Here is a 22580-nt window from a genome sequence, read left to right as displayed (position 1 = left end):
GGTACAGGGTTAGATACAGAGTAAAGCTCCCTCTACACTGTCCCATCAAACACTCCAAGGGCAGATACAGGGTTTGATACAGAGTAAAGCTCCCTCTACACTGTCCCATCAAACACTCCCAGGGCAGGTACAGGGTTAGATACAGAGTAAAGCTCCCTCTACCCTGTCCCATCAAACACTCCCAGGGCAGGTACAGGGTTAGATACAGAGTAAAGCTCCCTCTCCACTGTCTCATCAAACACTCCCAGGGCAGGGACAGGGTTAGATACAGAGTAAAGCTCCCTCCACACTGTCCCATCGAACACTCCCAGGGCAGGTACAGGGTTAGATACAGAGTAAGGCTCCCTCTACACTGTCCCATCAAACACTCCCAGGGCAGGTACAGGGTTCGATACAGAGTAAATCTCCCTCTACACTGTCCCATCAAACACTCCCAGGGTCAGGTACAGGGTTAGATACAGAGTAAAGCTCCCTCTACACTGTCCCATCAAACACTCCCAGGGCAGGTTGAGGGTTAGATACAGAGTAAAGCTCCCTCTACACTGTCCCATCAAACACTCCCAGGGCAGGTTGAGGGTTAGATACAGAGTAAAGCTCCCTCTACACTGTCCCATCAAACACTCCCATGGCAGGTACAGGGTTAGATACAGAGTAAAGCTCCCTCTACACTGTCCCATCAAACACTCCCAGGGCAGGTACAGGGTTAGATACAGAGTAAAGCTCCCTCTACGCTGTCCCATCAAACACTCCCAGGGCAGGTACAGGGTTAGATACAGAGTAAAGCTCCCTCTACACTGTCCCATCAAACACTCCCAGGGCAGGTACAGGGTTAGATACAGAGTAAAGCTCCCTCCACACTGTCCCATCAAACACTCCCAGGGCAGGTACAGGGTTAGATACAGAGTAAAGCTCCCTCTACACTGTCCCATCAAACACTCCCAGGGCAGGTACAGGGTTAGATACAGAGTAAAGCTCCCTCTACACTGTCCCATCAAACACTCCCATGGCAGGTACAGGGTTAGATGCAGAGTAAAGCTCCCTCTACCCTGTCCCATCAAACACTCCCAGGGCAGGTACAGGGTTAGATACAGAGTGAAGCTCCCTCCACACTGTCCCATCGAACACTCCCAGGGCAGGTACAGGGTTAGATACAGAGTAAAGCTCCCTCTACACTGTCCCATCAAACACTCCCAGGGCAGGTATAGGGTTAGATACAGAGTAAAGCTCCCTCTACACTGTCCCATCAAACACTCCCAGGGCAGGTACAGGGTTAGATACAGAGTAAAGCTCCCTCTACACTGTCCCATCAAACACTCCCAGGGCAGGTACAGGGTTAGATACAGAGTAAAGCTCCCTCTACACTGTCCCATCAAACACTCCCAGGGCAGGTACAGGGTTAGATGCAGAGTAAAGCTCCCTCAACACTGTCCCATCAAACAATCCCAGGGCAGGTACAGGGTTAGATACAGAGTGAAGCTCCCTCTACACTGTCCCATCAAACACTCCCAGGGCAGGTACAGGGTAAGATACAGAATAAAGCTCCCTCTACACTGTCCCATCAAACACTCACAGGGCAGGTACAGGGTTAGATACAGAGTAAAGCTCCCTCTACAGTGTCCCATCAAACACTCCCAGGGCAGGTACAGGGTTAGATACAGAGTAAAGCTCCCTCTACACTTTCCCATCAAACACTCCCAGGGCAGGTACAGGGTTAGATACAGAGTAAAGCTCCCTCCACACTGTCCCGTCAAACACTCCCAGGGCAGGTACAGGGTTAGATACAGAGTAAAGCTCCCTCCACACTGTCCCATCAAACACTCCCAGGGCAGGTACAGGGTTAGATACAGAGTGAAGCTCCCTCTACACTGTCCCATCAAACACTCCCAGGGCAGGTACAGGGTAAGATACAGAATAAAGCTCCCTCTACACTGTCCCATCAAACACTCACAGGGCAGGTACAGGGTTAGATACAGAGTAAAGCTCCCCCTACAGTGTCCCATCAAACACTCCCAGGGCAGGTACAGGGTTAGATACAGAGTAAAGCTCCCTCTACACTTTCCCATCAAACACTCCCAGGGCAGGTACAGGGTGAGATACAGAGTAAAGCTCCCTCTACACTGTCCCATCAAACACTCCCAGGGCAGGGACAGGGTTAGATACAGAGTAAAGCTCCCTCTACACTGTCCCATCAAACACTCCCAGGGCAGGTGCAGGGTTAGATACAGAGTAAAGCTCCCTCCACCCTGTCCCATCAAACACTCCCAGGGCAGGTACAGGGTTAGATACAGAGTAAAGCTCCCTCTACACTGTCCCATCAAACACTCCCAGGGCAGGTACAGGGTTAGATACAGAGTAAAGCTCCCTCTACACTGTCCCATCAAACACTCCAAGGGCAGATACAGGGTTTGATACAGAGTAAAGCTCCCTCTACACTGTCCCATCAAACACTCCCAGGGCAGGTACAGGGTTAGATACAGAGTAAAGCTCCCTCTACCCTGTCCCATCAAACACTCCCAGGGCAGGTACAGGGTTAGATACAGAGTAAAGCTCCCTCTCCACTGTCCCATCAAACACTCCCAGGGCAGGTACAGGGTTAGATACAGAGTAAAGCTCCCTCTACACTGTCCCATCAAACACTCCCAGGGCAGGTTGAGGGTTAGATACAGAGTAAAGCTCCCTCTACACTGTCCCATCAAACACTCCCATGGCAGGTACAGGGCTAGATACAGAGTAAAGCTCCCTCTACACTGTCCCATCAAACACTCCCAGGGCAGGTACAGGGTTAGATACAGAGTAAAGCTCCCTCTACGCTGTCCCATCAAACACTCCCAGGGCAGGTACAGGGTTAGATACAGAGTAAAGCTCCCTCTACACTGTCCCATCAAACACTCCCAGGGCAGGTACAGGGTTAGATACAGAGTAAAGCTCCCTCCACACTGTCCCATCAAACACTCCCAGGGCAGGTACAGGGTTAGATACAGAGTAAAGCTCCCTCCATACTGTCCCATCAAACACTCCCAGGGCAGGTACAGGTTTAGATACAGAGTAAAGCTCCCTCTACACTGTCCCATCAAACACTCCCAGGGCAGGTACAGGGTTAGATATACAGTAAAGCTCCCTCTACACTGTCCCATCAAACACTCCCAGGGTCAGGTACAGGGTTAGATACAGAGTAAAGCTCCCTCTACACTGTCCCATCAAACACTCCCAGGGCAGGTACAGGGTTAGATACAGAGTAAAGCTCCCTCCACACTGTCCCGTCAAACACTCCCAGGGCAGGTACAGGGTTAGATACAGAGTAAAGCTCCCTCCACACTGTCCCATCAAACACTCCCAGGGCAGGTACAGGGTTAGATACAGAGTAAAGCTCCCTCTACACTGTCCCATCAAACACTCCCAGGGCAGGTACAGGGTGAGATACAGAGTAAAGCTCCCTCTACACTGTCCCATGAAACACTCCCAGGGCAGGTACAGGGTTAGATACAGAGTAAAGCTCCCTCCACACTGTCACATCAAACACTCCCAGGGCAGGTACAGGGTTAGATACAGAGTAAAGCTCCCTCTACACTGTCCCATCAAACACTCCCAGGGCAGGTACAGGGTTAGATACAGAGTAAAGCTCCCTCTACACTGTCCCATGAAACACTCCCAGGGCAGGTACAGGGTTAGATACAGAGTAAAGCTCCCTCTACACTGTCCCATCAAACACTCCCAGGGCAGGTACAGGGTTAGATACAGAGTAAAGCTCCCTCTACCCTGTCCCATCAAACTCTCCCAGGGCAGGTACAGGGTTAGATACAGAGTAAAACTCCCTCCACACTGTCCCATCGAACACTCCCAGGGCAGGTACAGGGTTAGATACAGAGTAAAGCTCCCTCTACACTGTCCCATCAAACACTCCCAGGGCAGGTATAGGGTTAGATACAGAGTAAAGCTCCCTCAACACTGTCCCATCAAACACTCCCAGGGCAGGTACAGGGTTAGATGCAGAGTAAAGCTCCCTCTACACTGTCCCATCAAACACTCCCAGGGTCAGGTACAGGGTTAGATACAGAGTAAAGCTCCCTCTACACTGTCCCATCAAACACTCCCAGGGCAGGTACAGGGTTGGATACAGAGTAAAGCTCCCTCCACACTGTCCCGTCAAACACTCCCAGGGCAGGTACAGGGTTAGATACAGAGTAAAGCTCCCTCCACACTGTCCCATCAAACACTCCCAGGGCAGGTACAGGGTTAGAAACAGAGTGAAGCTCCCTCTACACTGTCCCATCAAACACTCCCAGGGCAGGTACAGGGTAAGATACAGAATAAAGCTCCCTCTACACTGTCCCATCAAACACTCACAGGGCAGGTACAGGGTTAGATACAGAGTAAAGCTCCCTCTACAGTGTCCCATCAAACACTCCCAGGGCAGGTACAGGGTTAGATACAGAGTAAAGCTCCCTCTACACTTTCCCATCAAACACTCCCAGGGCAGGTACAGGGTTAGATACAGAGTAAAGCTCCCTCTACACTGTCCCATCAAACACTCCCAGGGCAGGTACAGGGTTAGATACAGAGTAAAGCTCCCTCTACACTGTCCCATCAAACACTCCCAGGGCAGGTGCAGGGTTAGATACAGAGTAAAGCTCCCTCTACCCTGTCCCATCAAACACTCCCAGGGCAGGTACAGGGTTAGATACAGAGTAAAGCTCCCTCTACACTGTCCCATCAAACACTCCCAGGGAAGGTACAGGGTTAGATACAGAGTAAAGCTCCCTCTACACTGTCCCATCAAACACTCCCAGGGCAGGTACAGGATAAGATACAGGGTAAAGCTCCCTCTACACTGTCCCATCAAACACTCCCAGGGGCAGGTACAGGGTTAGATACAGAGTAAAGCTCCCTCTACACTGTCCCATCAAACACTCCCAGGGCAGGTACAGGGTTCGATACAGAGTAAAGCTCCCTCTACCCTGTCCCATCAAACACTCCCAGGGCAGGTACAGGGTTAGATACAGAGTAAAGCTCCCTCTACACTGTCCCATCAAACACTCCCAGGGCAGGTACAGGGTTAGATACAGAGTAAAGCTCCCTCTACACTGTCCCATCAAACACTCCCAGGGCAGGTGCAGGGTTAGATACAGAGTAAAGCTCCCTCTACCCTGTCCCATCAAACACTCCCAGGGCAGGTACAGGGTTAGATACAGAGTAAAGCTCCCTCTACACTGTCCCATCAAACACTCCCAGGGAAGGTACAGGGTTAGATACAGAGTAAAGCTCCCTCTACACTGTCCCATCAAACACTCCCAGGGCAGGTACAGGATAAGATACAGGGTAAAGCTCCCTCTACACTGTCCCATCAAACACTCCCAGGGGCAGGTACAGGGTTAGATACAGAGTAAAGCTCCCTCTACACTGTCCCATCAAACACTCCCAGGGCAGGTACAGGGTTCGATACAGAGTAAAGCTCCCTCTACCCTGTCCCATCAAACACTCCCAGGGCAGGTACAGGGTTAGATACAGAGTAAAGCTCCCTCTCCACTGTCCCATCAAACACTCCCAGGGCAGGTACAGGGTTAGATACAGAGTAAAGCTCCCTCTGCACTGTCCCATCAAACACTCCCAGGGCAGGTTGAGGGTTAGATACAGAGTAAAGCTCCCTCTGCACTGTCCCATCAAACACTCCCGTGGCAGGTACAGGGTTAGATACAGAGTAAAGCTCCCTCTACACTGTCCCATCAAACACTCCCAGGGCAGGTACAGGGTTAGATACAGAGTAAAGCTCCCTCTACGCTGTCCCATCAAACACTCCCAGGGCAGGTACAGGGTTAGATACAGAGTAAAGCTCCCTCAACACTGTCCCATCAAACACTCCCAGGGCAGGTACAGGGTTAGATACAGAGTAAAGCTCCCTCCACACTGTCCCATCAAACACTCCCAGGGCAGGTACAGGGTTAGATACAGAGTAAAGCTCCCTCTACACTGTCCCATCAAACACTCCCAGGGCAGGTACACGGTTAGATACAGAGTGAAGCTCCCGCTACACTGTCCCGTCAAACACTCCCAGGGCAGGTACAGGGTTAGATACAGAGTAAAGCTCCCTCCATACTGTCCCATCAAACACTCCCAGGGCAGGTACAGGTTTAGATACAGAGTAAAGCTCCCTCTACACTGTCCCATCAAACACTCCCAGGGCAGGTACAGGGTTAGATATACAGTAAAGCTCCCTCTACACTGTCCCATCAAACACTCCCAGGGTCAGGTACAGGGTTAGATACAGAGTAAAGCTCCCTCTACACTGTCCCATCAAACACTCCCAGGGCAGGTACAGGGTTAGATACAGAGAAAAGCTCCCTCCACACTGTCCCGTCAAACACTCCCAGGGCAGGTACAGGGTTAGATACAGAGTAAAGCTCCCTCCACACTGTCCCATCAAACACTCCCAGGGCAGGTACAGGGTTAGATACAGAGTAAAGCTCCCTCTACACTGTCCCATCAAACACTCCCAGGGCAGGTACAGGGTTAGATACAGAGTAAAGCTCCCTCTACACTGTCCCATGAAACACTCCCAGGGCAGGTACAGGGTTAGATACAGAGTAAAGCTCCCTCTACACTGTCCCATCAAACACTCCCAGGGCAGGTACAGGGTTAGATACAGAGTAAAGCTCCCTCTACCCTGTCCCATCAAACACTCCCAGGGCAGGTACAGGGTTAGATACAGAGTAAAGCTCCCTCCACACTGTCCCATCGAACAGTCCCAGGGCAGGTACAGGGTTAGATACAGAGTAAAGCTCCCTCTACCCTGTCCCATCAAACACTCCCAGGGCAGGTACAGGGTTAGATACAGAGTAAAGCTCCCTCTACCCTGTCCCATCAAACAGTCCCAGGGCAGGTACAGGGTTAGATGCAGAGTAAAGCTCCCTCAACACTGTCCCATCAAACACTCCCAGGGCAGGTACAGGGTTAGATACAGAGTAAAGCTCCCTCCATACTGTCCCATCAAACACTCCCAGGGCAGGTACAGGGTTAGATACAGAGTAAAGCTCCCTCTACACTGTCCCATCAAACACTCCCAGGGCAGGTACATGGTTAGATATACAGTAAAGCTCCCTCTACACTGTCCCATCAAACACTCCCAGGGTCAGGTACAGGGTTAGATACAGAGTAAAGCTCCCTCTACACTGTCCCATCAAACACTCCCAGGGCAGGTACAGGGTTAGATACAGAGTAAAGCTCCCTCTACACTGTCTATCAAACACTCCCAGGGCAGGTACTGGGTTAGATATAGAGTAAAGCTCCCTCTCCACTGTCCCATCAAACACTCCCAGGGCAGGTACAGGGTTAGATACAGAGTAAAGCTCCCTCTACACTGTCCCATCAAACACTCCCAGTGCAGGTACAGGATTAGATACAGAGTAAAGCTCCCTCTCCACTGTCCCATCAAACACTCCCAGGGCAGGTACAGGGTTAGATACAGAGTAAAGCTCCCTCTACACTGTCCCATCAAACACTCCCAGGGCAGGTACAGGGTTAGATACAGAGTAAAGCTCCCTCTACACTGTCCCATCAAACACTCCCAGGGCAGGTTGAGGGTTAGATACAGAGTAAAGCTCCCTCTACACTGTCCCATCAAACACTCCCAGGGCAGGTACAGGGTTAGATACAGAGTAAAGCTCCCTCTACACTGTCCCATCAAACACTCCCAGGGCAGGTACAGGGTTAGATACAGAGTAAAGCTCCCTCTATGCTGTCCCATCAAACACTCCCAGGGGCAGGTACAGGGTTAGATACTGAGTAAAGCTCCCTCGACACTGTCCCATCAAACACTCCCAGGGCAGGTACAGGATTAGATACAGAGTAAAGCTCCCTCTACACTCTCCCATCAAACACTCCCAGGGCAGGTACAGGGTTAGATACAGAGTAAAGCTCCCTCTACGCTGTCCCATCAAACACTCCCAGGGGCAGGTACAGGGTTAGATACTGAGTAAAGCTCCCTCTACACTGTCCCATCAAACACTCCCAGGACAGGTACAGGGTTAGATACAGAGTAAAGCTCCCTCTACACTGTCCCATCAAACACTCCCAGGGCAGGTACAGGGTTAGATACAGAGTAAAGCTCCCTCTACACTGTCCCATCAAACACTCCCAGGGCAGGTACAGGATTAGATACAGAGTAAAGCTCCCTCTACACTGTCCCATCAAACACTCCCAGGGCAGGTACAGGGTTAGATACAGAGTAAAGCTCCCTCTACACTGTCCCATCAAACACTCCCAGGGCAGGTACAGGGTTAGATACAGAGTAAAGCTCCCTCTGCACTGTCCTATCAAACACTCACATGGCAGGTACAGGGTTAGATACAGAGTAAAGCTCCCTCTACGCTGTCCCATCAAACACTCCCAGGGGCAGGTACAGGGTTAGATACTGAGTAAAGCTCCCTCTACACTGTCCCATCAAACACTCCCAGGGCAGGTACAGGATTAGATACAGAGTAAAGCTCCCTCTACACTCTCCCATCAAACACTCCCAGGGCAGGTGCAGGGTTAGATACAGAGTAAAGCTCCCTCTACGCTGTCCCATCAAACACTCCCAGGGGCAGGTACAGGGTTAGATACTGAGTAAAGCTCCCTCTACACTGTCCCATCAAACACTCCCAGGACAGGTACAGGGTTAGATACAGAGTAAAGCTCCCTCTACACTGTCCCATCAAACACTCCCAGGGCAGGTACAGGGTTAGATACAGAGTAAAGCTCCCTCTACACTGTCCCATCAAACACTCCCAGGGCAGGTACAGGATTAGATACAGAGTAAAGCTCCCTCTACACTGTCCCATCAAACACTCCCAGGGCAGGTACAGGGTTAGATACAGAGTAAAGCTCCCTCTACACTGTCCCATCAAACACTCCCAGGGCAGGTACAGGGTGAGATACAGAGTAAAGCTCCATCTACACTGTCCCATCAAACACTCCCAGGGCAGGTACAGGGTTAGATACAGAGTAAAGCTCCCTCTGCACTGTCCCATCAAACACTCCCAGGGCAGGTACAGGGTTAGATACAGAGTAAAGCTCCCTCCACACTGTCCTATCAAACACTCACATGGCAGGTACAGGGTTAGATACAGAGTAAAGCTCCCTCTACACTGTCCTATCAAACACTCACATGGCAGGTACAGGGTTAGATACAGAGTAAAGCTCCCTCTACACTGTCCCATCAAACACTCCCAGGGCAGGTACAGGGTTAGATACAGAGTAAAGCTCCCTCTACACTGTCCCATCAAACACTCACATGGCAGGTACAGGGTTAGATACAGAGTAAAGCTCCCTCTACACTGTCCCGTCAAACACTCCCAGGGCAGGTACAGGGTTAGATACAGAGTAAAGCTCCCTCTACACTGTCCCATCAAACACTCCCAGGGACAGGTACAGGGTTAGATACAGAGTAAAGCTCCCTCTACACTGTCCCGTCAAACACTCCCAGGGCAGGTACAGGGTTAGATACAGAGTAAAGCTCCCTCTACACTGTCCCGTCAAACACTCCCAGGGCAGGTACAGGGTTAGATACAGAGTAAAGCTCCCTCTGCACTGTCCCATCAAACACTCCCAGGGCAGGTACAGGGTTAGATACAGAGTAAAGATCCCTCTACACCGTCCCATCAAACACTCCCAGGGACAGGTACAGGGTTAGATACAGAGTAAAGCTCCCTCTACACCGTCCCATCAAACACTCCCAGGGACAGGTACAGGGTTAGATACAGAGTGAAGCTCCCTCTACACCGTCCCATCAAACACTCCCAGGGCAGGTACAGGGTTAGATACAGAGTAAAGCTCCCTCTACACTGTCCCATCAAACACTCCCAGGGCAGGTACAGGGTTAGATACAGAGTAAAGATCCCTCTACACCGTCCCATCAAACACTCCCAGGGACAGGTACAGGGTTAGATACAGAGTAAAGCTCCCTCTACACCGTCCCATCAAACACTCCCAGGGACAGGTACAGGGTTAGATACAGAGTGAAGCTCCCTCTACACCGTCCCATCAAACACTCCCAGGGCAGGTACAGGGTTAGATACAGAGTAAAGCTCCCTCTACACTGTCCCATCAAACACTCCCAGGGCAGGTACAGGGTTAGATACAGAGTAAAGCTCCCTCCACACTGTCCCATCAAACACTCCCAGGGCAGGGACAGGGTTAGATACAGAGTAAAGCTCCCTCCACACTGTCCCATCAAACACTCCCAGGGCAGGTACAGGGTTAGATACAGAGTAAAGCTCCCTCTACACTGTCCCATCAAACACTCCCAGGGCAGGTACAGGGTTAGATACAGAGTAAAGCTCCCTCTACACTGTCCCATCAAACACTCCCAGGGACAGGTACAGGGTTAGATACAGAGTAAAGCTCCCTCTACACTGTCCCATCAAACACTCCCAGGGCAGGTACAGGGTTAGATACAGAGTAAAGCTCCCTCTACACTGTCTCATCAAACACTCCCAGGGCAGGTACAGGGTTAGATACAGAGTAAAGCTCCCTCTACACTGTCTCATCAAACACTCCCAGGGCAGGTACAGGGTTAGATACAGAGTAAAGCTCCCTCAACACTGTCCCGTCAAACACTCCCAGGGCAGGTACAGGGTTAGATACAGAGTAAAGCTCCCTCTGCACTGTCCCATCAAACACTCCCAGGGCAGGTACAGGGTTAGATACAGAGTAACGCTCCCTCTACAACTCCACAATTCCATTCCCCGAGCCTTCGACTACGTCCCTCTCCCCGGCCTCTGTTTGAGGCTGAACCGGGCCGTTCGCGACCTTGGCGTCCGATTTGACCCCGAGCTGAGCTCCTGACCCCCGTATCCGCTCCGTCACCGACTTCCCCCTCCGTATCATCGCCCGTCTCCGCCCCCTGCCTCAGCCCGTCCGCTGCTGAGACCCTCACCCGTGCCCTTTACCTCCAGACTCGACTATTCCAATGCTCTCCCGCCCGGCCTCCCATCGCCCGCCCTCCGTAAACTCCAGCTCGTCCAGAACTCTCTGCTCCCCCCCCCGCTCCCTATCTCTGTAACCTCCTCCAGCCCCTACAATTCTCATCCTCCTGTTCAAATCCCTCCATGGCCCTCGCCCCCCCTCCCTATCTCTGTAACCTCCTCCAGCCCCTACAATTCTCATCCTCCTGTTCAAATCCCTCCATGACCCTCGCCCCCCCTCCCTATCTCTGTAACCTCCTCCAGCCCCTACAATTCTCATCCTCCTGTTCAAATCCCTCCATGGCCCTCGTCCCCCCTCCCTATCTCTGTAACCTCCTCCAGCCCCTACAATTCTCATCCTCCTGTTCAAATCCCTCCATGGCCCTCACCCCCCTCCCTATCTCTGTAACCTCCTCCAGCCCCTACAATTCTCATCCTCCTGTTCAAATCCCTCCATGGCCCTCGCCCCCCCCTCCCTATCTCTGTAACCTCCTCCGACCCTCCGAGATCTCTGCGCTCCACCAATTCTGGCCTCTTGCGTATCCCCGATTCCCATCGCTCCACCATTGGCGGCCGTGCCTTCAGCTGCCTGGGCCCTGAGCTCTGGAATTCCCTCCCTAAACCTCTCCCCCTCTCTCTCTCCTCCTTTAAGACGCTCCTTAAAACCTCCCTCTATGATCAAGGGATGTGGGTAGGTGGGATTGAGAGATATGGGGAAGAAGATGGGATTGAGGGATTGGGGAGAAGGTGGGTAGGTGTGGGATTGAGGGATTGGGGAGAAGGTGGGTAGGTGTGGGATTGAGGGATTGGGGAGAAGGTGGGTAGGTGTGGGATTGAGGGATTGGGGAGAAGGTGGGTCGGTGGGATTGAGGGATTGGGGAGAAGGTGGGTCGGTGGGATTGAGGGATTGGGGAGAAGGTGGGTCGGTGGGATTGAGGGATTGGGGAGAAGGTGGGTAGGTGTGGGATTGAGGGATTGGGGAGAAGGTGGGTGGGTGGGATTGAGGCATTGGGGAGAAGGTCGGTAGGTGGGATTGAGGGATTGGGGAGAAGGTGGGTAGGTGGGATTGAGGGATTGGGGAGAAGGTGGGTAGGTGGGACTGAGGGATTGGGGAGAAGGTGGGTAGGTGGGATTGAGGAATTGGGGTGAAGGTGGGTTGGTGGGATTGAGGGATTGGGGAGAAGGTGGGTAGGTGGGACTGAGGGATTGGGGAGAAGGTGGGTAGGTGGGTTTGAGGGATTGGGGAGAAGGTGGGTAGGTGGGATTGAGGGACTGGGGAGAAGGTGGGTTGGTGGGATTGAGGGATTGGGGAGAAGGTGGGTAGGTGGGATTGAGGGATTGGGGAGAAGGTGGGTAGGTGCGTTTGAGGGATTGGGGAGAAGGTGGGTAGGTGGGATTGAGGGATTGGGGAGAAGGTAGGTAGGTGTGGGATTGAGGGATTGGGGAGAAGGTGGGTAGGTGGGATTGAGGGATTGAGGAGAAGGTGGGTAGGTGGGATTGAGGGATTGGGGAGAAGGTGGGTAGGTGGGATTGAGGGATTGGGGAGAAGGTGGGTAGGTGTGGGATTGAGGGATTGGGGAGAAGGTGGGTAGGTGGGATTGAGGGATTGTGGAGACGGAGGGGACAATTCCTGCCTTCCTCTGTGTCGGACCTGCCTGCATTGACCTCCTTTCTGTCCCCAACAGGAGAGGGGCTCGACTTTCCTCCAGCTTGGCCTCTCCACCCAGCAGCAACTCTCGGTCATCTTCAAGGTCCTGGAGGAGTACGACTGGACAGAATTCGGAGTGGTGACCACCCTGCACCCTGGCTATCGGGCGTTCGTGGGCTACGTGCAGGTCCTGACTGACAGCAGCTACGTGGGCTGGGTGGTCAGGGGGGTCCAGCACCTGAACCCCGGGGATCGAGCCCTGGCCAGCAGGCTGAGGACCAACCAGGGACCGGTGAGGGAGGCTGGTGCCCAGGTCCGGCTGCTGTACTGCTCTCAAGAGGAGGCCGCCATCGTATTCAGGGCCGCCAGGGAGGCGGGGCTCACGGGGCCGGGACACGTCTGGTTCCTGGTGGGGGCCGGTTTGGCATTGGGTCCGGGTGGGGCCTCTTCCTCCTCACCTTCCTCCTCCTCCTCCTCCTCCAGAGACCTGCCCCCGGGCTCCTTCGCCGTTCTCTGGTCTGGTTGGCGCAACCATCTCAACCAGCGGGTCAGAGACGGGGTGGGGATCGTCACCCGGGGAGCACAGGCCCTGCACCGGGACGGGAGGCAGCCGCCGCAGATCGCGGGAGGGGCCTGCGGCGCAGGGAGCTCGGGCCACAGCACCGGGAGCCTGCACAGGTGAGTGATGGGGGCCGGAGGAGAGGGAGGGAGGGACGGGCTCGCTGGAGGTTTAGCGGGTCTGTGAGAGGTTGGGAGCGTTCGCGAGAGATTTGGGAGTCATCGCGAACAAACAGGATCTCACACAGTCTTACACTCTGTCCCGTCAAACACTCCCAGGGCAGGTACAGGGTTAGATACAGAGTAAAGCTCCCTCTACACTGTCCCATCAAACACTCCCAGGGCAGGTACAGCACGGGTTAGATACAGAGCAAAGCTCCCTCCACACCGTCCCATCAAACACTCCCAGGGCAGGTACAGGGTTAGATACAGAGTAAAGCTCCCTCTACACTGTCCCATCAAACACTCCCAGGGCAGGGACAGGGTTAGATACAGAGTAAAGCTCCCTCTACACTGTCCCATCAAACACTCACAGGGCAGGTACAGGGTTAGATACAGAGTAAAGCTCCCTCGACACTGTCCCGTCAAACACTCCCAGGGCAGGTACAGGGTTAGATACAGAGTAAAGCTCCCTCTACACTGTCCCATCAAACACTCCCAGGGCAGGTACAGGGTTAGATACAGAGTAAAGCTCCCTCTGCACTGTCCCGTCAAACACTCCCAGGGTCAGTTACAGGGTTTGATACAGAGTAAAGCTCCCTCTACACTGTCCGATCAAACACTCCCAGGGCAGGTACAGGGTTAGATACAGAGTAAAGCTCCCTCTACACTGTCCCATCAAACACTCCCAGGGCAGGTACAGGGTTAGATACAGAGTAAAGCTCCCTCTACACTGTCCCATCAAACACTCCCAGGGCAGGTACAGGGTTAGATACAGAGTAAAGCTCCCTCTACCCTGTCTCATCAAACACTCCCAGGGGCAGGTCTGTATTGAACTCAACTTGTCATGACCAATCAAGCCCAAGAAACATTGAGAAGGCAGCGATGAGATCACTCGCAGGCTTTGTGAAGTGGACGAGTGCTGAAAGGCATTGCAAGGAGACCAAGATCGAAGACAGCGATGCTCAGTGAGAAGGGAGGGATGAAGGAGGAGCAGAGGGGGGCATTCAAAATAGACCAGGAGGTGAAACCAGATGTTTCCCTGGGGGCAAATTGAAAACTTTGCCCCATTAGATTTAACTCGGCTCAATTCAGTCTGGAAGGACAAAGTGGGGCTGGTCTTTCAAACCAAGGCACGCCAATCAGTCAGCCTGTTCCCAATCGGAGGGGGATTAACCCCCTCACCCACCTCTCCCCATTTACACTCAGACACCGGGCAGCCTGTTCCCTATCGGAGGGGATTAACCCTCTCACCCACCTCTCCCCATTCACACTCAGACACCGGGCAGCCCGTTCCCCATCGGAGGGGGATTAACCCTCTCACCCACCTCTCCCCATTTACACTCAGACACCGGGCAGCCTGTTCCCTATCGGAGGGGGATTAACCCTCTCACCCACCTCTCCCCATTTACACTCAGACACCGGGCAGCCTGTTCCCTATCGGAGGGGGATTAACCCTCTCACCCACCTCTCCCCATTTACACTCAGACACCGGGCAGCCTGTTCCCCATCGGAGGGGGATTAACCCTCTCACCCACCTCTCCCCATTTACACTCAGACACCGGGCAGCCTGTTCCCTATCGGAGGGGATTAACCCTCTCACCCACCTCTCCCCATTTACACTCAGACACCGGGCAGCCCGTTCCCTATCGGAGGGGGATTAACCCTCTCACCCACCTCTCCCCATTTACACTCAGACACCGGGCAGCCTGTTCCCTATCGGAGGGGGATTAACCCTCTCACCCACCTCTCCCCATTTACACTCAGACACCGGGCAGCCTGTTCCCTATCGGAGGGGATTAACCCTCTCACCCACCTCTCCCCATTTACACTCAGACACCGGGCAGCCCGTTCCCTATCGGAGGGGGATTAACCCTCTCACCCACCTCTCCCCATTTACACTCAGACACCGGGCAGCCTGTTCCCTATCGGAGGGGATTAACCCTCTCACCCACCTCTCCCCATTTACACTCAGACACCGGGAAGCCTGTTCCATATCGGAGGGGGATTAACCCTCTCACCCACCTCTCCCCATTTACACTCAGACACCGGGCAGCCTGTTCCCTATCGGAGGGGGATTAACCCTCTCACCCACCTCTCCCCATTTACACTCAGACACCGGGCAGCCTGTTCCCTATCGGAGGGGGATTAACCCTCTCACCCACCTCTCCCCATTTACACTCAGACACCGGGCAGCCTGTTCCCTATCGGAGGGGGATTCACCCTCTCACCCACCTCTCCCCATTTACACTCAGACACCGGGCAGCCTGTTCCCTATCGGAGGGGGATTAACCCTCTCACCCACCTCTCCCCATTTACACTCAGACACCGGGCAGCCTGTTCCCTATCGGAGGGGGATTAACCCTCTCACCCACCTCTCCCCATTTACAGGCAGCAGTGCCCGTGGGGACCCGTCCCCCAGCGAGTGGCTGGATTGCGAAGGGAGAGATGGGCAGTGAAATCGAACAGATGCACAACAGTATTGCTTTGTTTGACTGCACAAATATTTACTCACAGAGATGCGTCTCTCAGTCTGTATTATTGAAATGCTTGATACACAATGAAAGCTGAGAACTCACACTGAAATCAGTGAGCCCATTCAGACTCTCCCACACACACTGTTCGATCTGGGATTCTGTAATCAGGAGCCCATTCAGACTCTCCCACACACACTGTTAGATCTGGGATTCTGTAATCAGGAGCCCATTCAGACTCTCCCACACACACTGTTAGATCTGGGATTCTGTAATCAGGAGCCCATTCAGACTCTCCCACACACACTGTTAGATCTGGGATTCTGTAATCAGGAGCCCATTCAGACTCTCCCACACACACTGTTAGATCTGGGATTCTGTAATCAGGAGCCCATTCAGACTCTCCCACACACACTGTTAGATCTGGGATTCTGTAATCAGGAGCCCATTCAGACTCTCCCACACACACTGTTAGATCTGGGATTCTGTAATCAGGAGCCCATTCAGACTCTCCCACACACACTGTTAGATCTGGGATTCTGTAATCAGGAGCCCATTCAGACTCTCCCACACACAGTGTGAGATCTGGGATTCTGTAATCAGGAGCCCATTCAGACTCTCCCACACACACACACGGTTAGATCTGGGATTCTGTAATCAGGAGCTCATTCAGACTCTCCCACACACACAATGTTAGATCTGGGATTCTGTAATCAGGAGCCCATTCAGACTCTCCCACACACACTGTTAGATCTGGGATTCTGTAATCAGGAGCCCATTCAGACTCTCCCACACACACTGTTAGATCTGGGATTCTGTAATCAGGAGCCCATTCAGACTCTCCCACACACACACTGTTAGATCTGGGATTCTGTAATCAGGAGCCCATTCAGACTCTCCCACACACACTGTTAGATCTGGGATTCTGTAATCAGGAGCCCATTCAGACTCTCCCACACACACTGTTAGATCTGGGATTCTGTAATCAGGAGCCCATTCAGACTCTCCCACACACACTGTTAGATCTGGGATTCTGTAATCAGGAGCCCATTCAGACTCTCCCACACACTGTTAGATCTGGGATTCTGTAATCAGGAGCCCATTCAGACTCTCCCACACACACTGTTGGATCTGGGATTCTGTAATCAGGAGCCCATTCAGACTCCCCCACACACACTGTTAGATCTGGGATTCTGTAATCAGGAGCCCATTCAGACTCTCCCACACACACTGTTGGATCTGGGATTCTGTAATCAGGAGCCCATTCAGACTCTCCCACACACACACTGTTAGATCTGGGATTCTGTAATCAGGAGCCCATTCAGACTCTCCCACACACACTGTTAGATCTGGGATTCTGTAATCAGGAGCCCATTCAGACTCTCCCACACACACTGTTAGATCTGGGATTCTGTAATCAGGAGCCCATTCAGACTCTCCCACACACACTGTTAGATCTGGGATTCTGTAATCAGGAGCCCATTCAGACTCTCCCACACACTGTTAGATCTGGGATTCTGTAATCAGGAGCCCATTCAGACTCTCCCACACACACACTGTTAGATCTGGGATTCTGTAATCAGGAGCACATTCAGACTCTCCCACACACACACTGTTAGATCTGGGATTCTGTAATCAGGAGCCCATTCAGACTCTCCCCAAACACACTGTTGGATCTGGGATTCTGTAACTAGAGAGTGTGTTGGAGAAATGGACAGAGAGAGAGACAGACAGACAGATTGACAGAGACAAACAGACAGATTGACAGAGATGGACAGGCACACAGAGATTGACTGAGACAGACAGAGAGAGGGTTTGAGACAGAGAGAGTGTTTTGGAGAGTGAGAGAGAGAGGGAGAGTGTTTTGGAGATTGAGAGACAGAGAGAGAGTGTTTCGGAGAGTGAGAGAGAGAGACAGACAGAGACGGAGAAAGAGAGAGAGAGACAGACAGAGATGGAGAGAGAGTTCGAGGTTGTTTCGGAGAGAGACAGACAGACAGACAGAAAGGCGTTGAGCTAGAGAGAAAGTGCTGCTGAGAGAAAGAGGGAGAGACATAGAGAGACTGAGAGAGAGAGAGACAGGGAGACAGAGAGAGATTGTTCAGGAGAGAGAGGCAGAAAGACATGGAGAAAGAGAGAGTGTTTCGGAGAGAAAGGGGGAGAGATGTAGAGAGAGGGAGAGTGTTTCGGAGAGACACAGAGGGAGAGACAGAGAGAGAGAGTTAGAGAGAGAGAGAGAGACGGAGAGAGAGAGAGAGACGGAGAGAGCGAGAGAGAGACAGAGAGACAGCGAGTGACAGAGAGAGAGAGAGTCAGAGAGTGAGTCACAGAGGGAGACAGAGAGAGAGAGAGAGACAGAGAAAGAGAGAAAAACAGAGAGTCAGAGAGAGAGAGATGGAGAGAGAGAGAGACGGAGAGAGCGAGAGAGAGACAGAGAGAGAGACAGAGAGTTGGAGAGAGAGAGAGAGAGACAGAGAGAGAGAGAGAGAGAGAGACGGAGAGATGGAGAGAGAGACAGAGAGAGAGAGAGAGAGAGAGTCAGACAGAGAGTCAGAGAGAGAGACGGAGAGATGGAGAGAGAAAGACAGACAGAGAGAGAGAGAGAAGGAGGGAGAGTCTGTTTCCGAGACTGCAGCTTGTTCCATGCTGTGATGCTTCAGATCAGTGCGGGCTGCGGTGAGATTTCTGAAGGTGAATTGATTGCAGATCAAAGTGTCACTGTGGGAGATTCACGGTGGCTGAGGGTTTGCATTTATAAAACATCAGGACACTTGCAATTAAATCAAGTCAGAGCTGAGCTCCCAGTTCGACAGTGAATCCCAATTCAGCTCAAACTCTGCGACACCTGTCCCTGGGAGTGTTTGATGGGACAGTGTAGAGGGAGCTTTACTCTGTATCCAACCCTGTACCTGCCCTGGGAGTGTTTGAAGGGACAGTGTAGAGGGAGCTTTACTCTGTATCTAACCCTGTACCTGCCCTGGGAGTGTTTGACGGGACAGTGTAGAGGGAGCTTTACTCTGTATCTAACCCTGTACCTGCCCTGGGAGTGTTTGACGGGACAGTGTAGAGGGAGCTTTACTCTGTATCTAACCCTGTACCTGCCCTGGGAGTGTTTGATGGGACAGTGTAGAGGGAGCTTTACTCTGTATCTAACCCTGTACCTGCCCTGGGAGTGTTTGACGGGACAGTGTAGAGGGAGCTTTACTCTGTATCCAACCCTGTACCTGCCCTGGGAGTGTTTGACGGGACAGTGTAGAGGGAGCTTTACTCTGTATCTAACCCTGTACCTGCCCTGGGAGTGTTTGATGGGATAGTGTAGAGGGAGTTTTACTCTGTATCTAACCCTGTACCTGCCCTGGGAGTGTTTGATGGGACAGTGTGGAGGGAGCTTTACTCTGTATCTAACCCTGTACCTGCCCTGGGAGTGTTTGATGGGACAGTGTGGAGGGAGCTTTACTCTGTATCTAACCCTGTACCTGCCCTGGGAGTGTTTGATGGGACAGTGTGGAGGGAGCTTTACTCTGTATCTAACCCTGTACCTGCCCTGGGAGTGTTTGATGGGACAGTGTAGAGGGAGCTTTACTCTGTATCTAATCCTGTACCTGCCCTGGGAGTGTTTGACGGGACAGTGTAGAGGGAGCTTCACTCTGTATCTAACCCTGTACCTGCCCTGGGAGTGTTTGATGGGACAATGTAGAGGGAGCTTTACTCTGTATCTAACCCTGTACCTGCCCTGGGAGTGTTTGATGGGACAGTGTAGAGGGAGCTTTACTCTGTATCTAACCCTGTACCTGTCCCTGGGAGTGTTTGATGAGACAGTGTAGAGGGAGCTTCACTCTGTATCTAACCCTGTACCTGCCCTGGGAGTGTTTGATGGGACAGTGTAGAGGGAGCTTTACTCTGTATCTAACCCTGTACCTGCCCTGGGAGTGTTTGATGGGACAGTGTAGAGGGAGCTTTACTCTGTATCTAACCCTGTATCTGCCCTGGGAGTGTTTGATGGGACAGTGCAGAGGGAGCTTTACTCTGTATCTAACCCTGTACCTGCCCTGGGAGTGTTTGATGGGACAGTGTAGAGGGAGCTTTACTCTGTATCTAACCCTGTATCTGCCCTGGGAGTGTTTGATGGGACAGTGCAGAGGGAGCTTCACTCTGTATCTTACCCTGTACCTGCCCTGGGAGTGTTTGATGGGACAGTGTAGAGGGAGCTTTACTCTGTATCTAACCCTGTACCTGCCCTGGGAGTGTTTGATGGGACAGTGTAGAGGGAGCTTTACTCTGTATCTAACCCTGTACCTGCCCTGGGAGTGTTTGATGGGACAGTGTAGAGGGAGCTTTACTCTGTATCTAACCCTGAACCTGCCCCGGGAGTATTTGATGGGACAGTGTAGAGGGAGCTTTACTCTGTCTCTAACCCTGTACCTGACCCTGGGAGTGTTTGATGGACAGTGTAGAGGGAGCTTTACTCTGTATCTAACTCTGTACCTGCCCTGGGAGTGTTTGATGGGACAGTGTGGAGGGAGCTTTACTCTGTATCTAACCCTGTACCTGCCCTGGGAGTGTTTGATGGGACAGTGTGGAGGGAGCTTTACTCTGTATCTAACCCTGTACCTGCCCTGGGAGTGTTTGATGGGACAGTGTAGAGGGAGCTTTACTCTGTATCTAACCCTGTACCTGCCCTGGGAGTGTTTGATGGGACAGTGTGGAGGGAGCTTTACTCTGTATCTAACTCTGTACCTGCCCTGGGAGTGTTTGATGGGACAGTGTGGAGGGAGCTTTACTCTGTATCTAACCCTGTACCTGCCCTGGGAGTGTTTGATGGGACAGTGTGGAGGGAGTTTTACTCTGTATCTAACCCTGTACCTGCCCTGGGAGTGTTTGATGGGACAGTGTGGAGGGAGCTTTACTCTGTATCTAACTCTGTACCTGCCCTGGGAGTGTTTGATGGGACAGTGTGGAGTGAGCTTTACTCTGTATCTAACCCTGTACCTGCCCTGGGAGTGTTTGATGGGACAGTGTGGATGGAGCTTTACTCTGTATCTAACCCTGTACCTGACCCTGGGAGTGTTTGATGAGACAGTGTAGAGGGAGCTTTACTCTGTATCTAACCCTGTACCTGCCCTGGGAGTGTTTGATGGGACAGTGTAGAGGGAGCTTTACTCTGTATCTAACCCTGTACCTGCCCTGGGAGTGTTTGATGGGACAGTGTAGAGGGAGCTTTACTCTGTATCTAATCCTGTACCTGCCCTGGGAGTGTTTGATGGGACAGTGTAGAGGGAGCTTTACTCTGTATCTAACCCTGTACCTGCCCTGGGAGTGTTTGATGGGACAGTGTGGAGGGAGCTTTACTCTGTATCTAACTCTGTACCTGCCCTGGGAGTGTTTGATGGGACAGTGTGGAGTGAGCTTTACTCTGTATCTAACCCTGTACCTGCCCTGGGAGTGTTTGATGGGACAGTGTGGATGGAGCTTTACTCTGTATCTAACCCTGTACCTGACCCTGGGAGTGTTTGATGAGACAGTGTAGAGGGAGCTTTACTCTGTATCTAACCCTGTACCTGCCCTGGGAGTGTTTGATGGGACAGTGTAGAGGGAGCTTTACTCTGTATCTAACCCTGTACCTGCCCTGGGAGTGTTTGATGGGACAGTGTAGAGGGAGCTTTACTCTGTATCTAATCCTGTACCTGCCCTGGGAGTGTTTGATGGGACAGTGTAGAGGGAGCTTTACTCTGTATCTATCCCTGTACCTGCCCTGGGAGTGTTTGATGGGACAGTGTAGAGGGAGCTTTACTCTGTATCTAACCCTGTACCTGCCCTGGGAGTGTTTGATGGGACAGTGTAGAGGGAGCTTTACTCTGTATCTAACCCTGTACCTGCCCTGGGAGTGTTTGATGGGACAGTGTAGAGGGAGCTTTACTCTGTATCTAACCCTGTACCTGCCCTGGGAGTGTTTGATGGGACAGTGTAGATGGAGTATAACAGGATCTTTTAATCACACGGTTTACTGCCTCGAAATTAATTAGTCAGTCGTTATTTAAGAACGAATCAATGGGATTAACCGTCTCTTTCACATCTCATCGAACATCCCCCAGCAAACTTCCAACTCCCTCTCATTTCCAAGTAAATGGATTGTTCTCTTGCACTCAGAGCTGGGAAAAGCACGTCAAAGAGATTAAATCTTTCGACTGTTTCTCACTGAACTGGAACCATGTTGTATCAGGAAACGAGCGCAAGGCACAAGGGAACGCAGCACTGTCGGAGGGAGATTGGATATACTCTAGGACTCGACGCCCCATAATCCAGGCCCACACTCCCCGGTGCAAGTACTGAGGGAGTGCTGCACTGTCGGAGGTAGATGGATATACTCTGGGACTCGAGCCCCATAACCCAGGCCCACACTCCCCCGGTCCCAGTACTGAGGGAGCGCTGCACTGTCGGAGGGAGATGGATATACTCTAGGACTCGAGCCCCCATAATCCAGGCCCACACTCCCCCCGGTTCCCAGTACTGAGGGAGCGCCTGCACTGTCGGAGGGAGATGGATATACTCTAGGACTCGAGCCCCATAATCCAGGCCCACACTCCCCTGGTCCCAGTACTGAGGGAGTGCCGCACTGTCGGAGGGAGATGGATATACTCTAGGACTCGAGCCCCATAATCCAGGCCACACTCCCCCGGTCCCAGTACTGAGGGAGTGCTGCACTGTCGGAGGTAGATGGATATACTCTAGGACTCGAGCCCCATAATCCAGGCCCACACTCCCCCGGTCCCAGTACTGAGGGAGCGCTGCACTGTCGGAGGGAGA

At 52.5% G+C, this 22580-nt stretch overlaps 1 protein-coding gene across 1 annotated transcript in view; it reads left to right on the top strand.

Moving 5' to 3' along the window:
* The window catches only part of LOC137317654 (glutamate receptor ionotropic, NMDA 2D-like), a 113324-nt gene that overhangs the window by 13352 nt on the left and 77392 nt on the right, over positions 1-22580 (top strand). The window contains exon 2 of the mRNA XM_067980824.1: positions 12623-13263. Within this exon, the coding sequence (XP_067836925.1) occupies positions 12623-13263 (641 nt within the window). The remainder of the gene's footprint in view (positions 1-12622; positions 13264-22580) is intronic.

This window comes from Heptranchias perlo, unplaced genomic scaffold, assembly GCF_035084215.1.
Source record: "Heptranchias perlo isolate sHepPer1 unplaced genomic scaffold, sHepPer1.hap1 HAP1_SCAFFOLD_623, whole genome shotgun sequence".
Classification (NCBI taxonomy): Eukaryota; Metazoa; Chordata; class Chondrichthyes; order Hexanchiformes; family Hexanchidae; genus Heptranchias; species Heptranchias perlo.
Note: the sequence above shows the minus strand (reverse complement) of the source record. Positions and strands in the feature narration are given on the sequence as shown.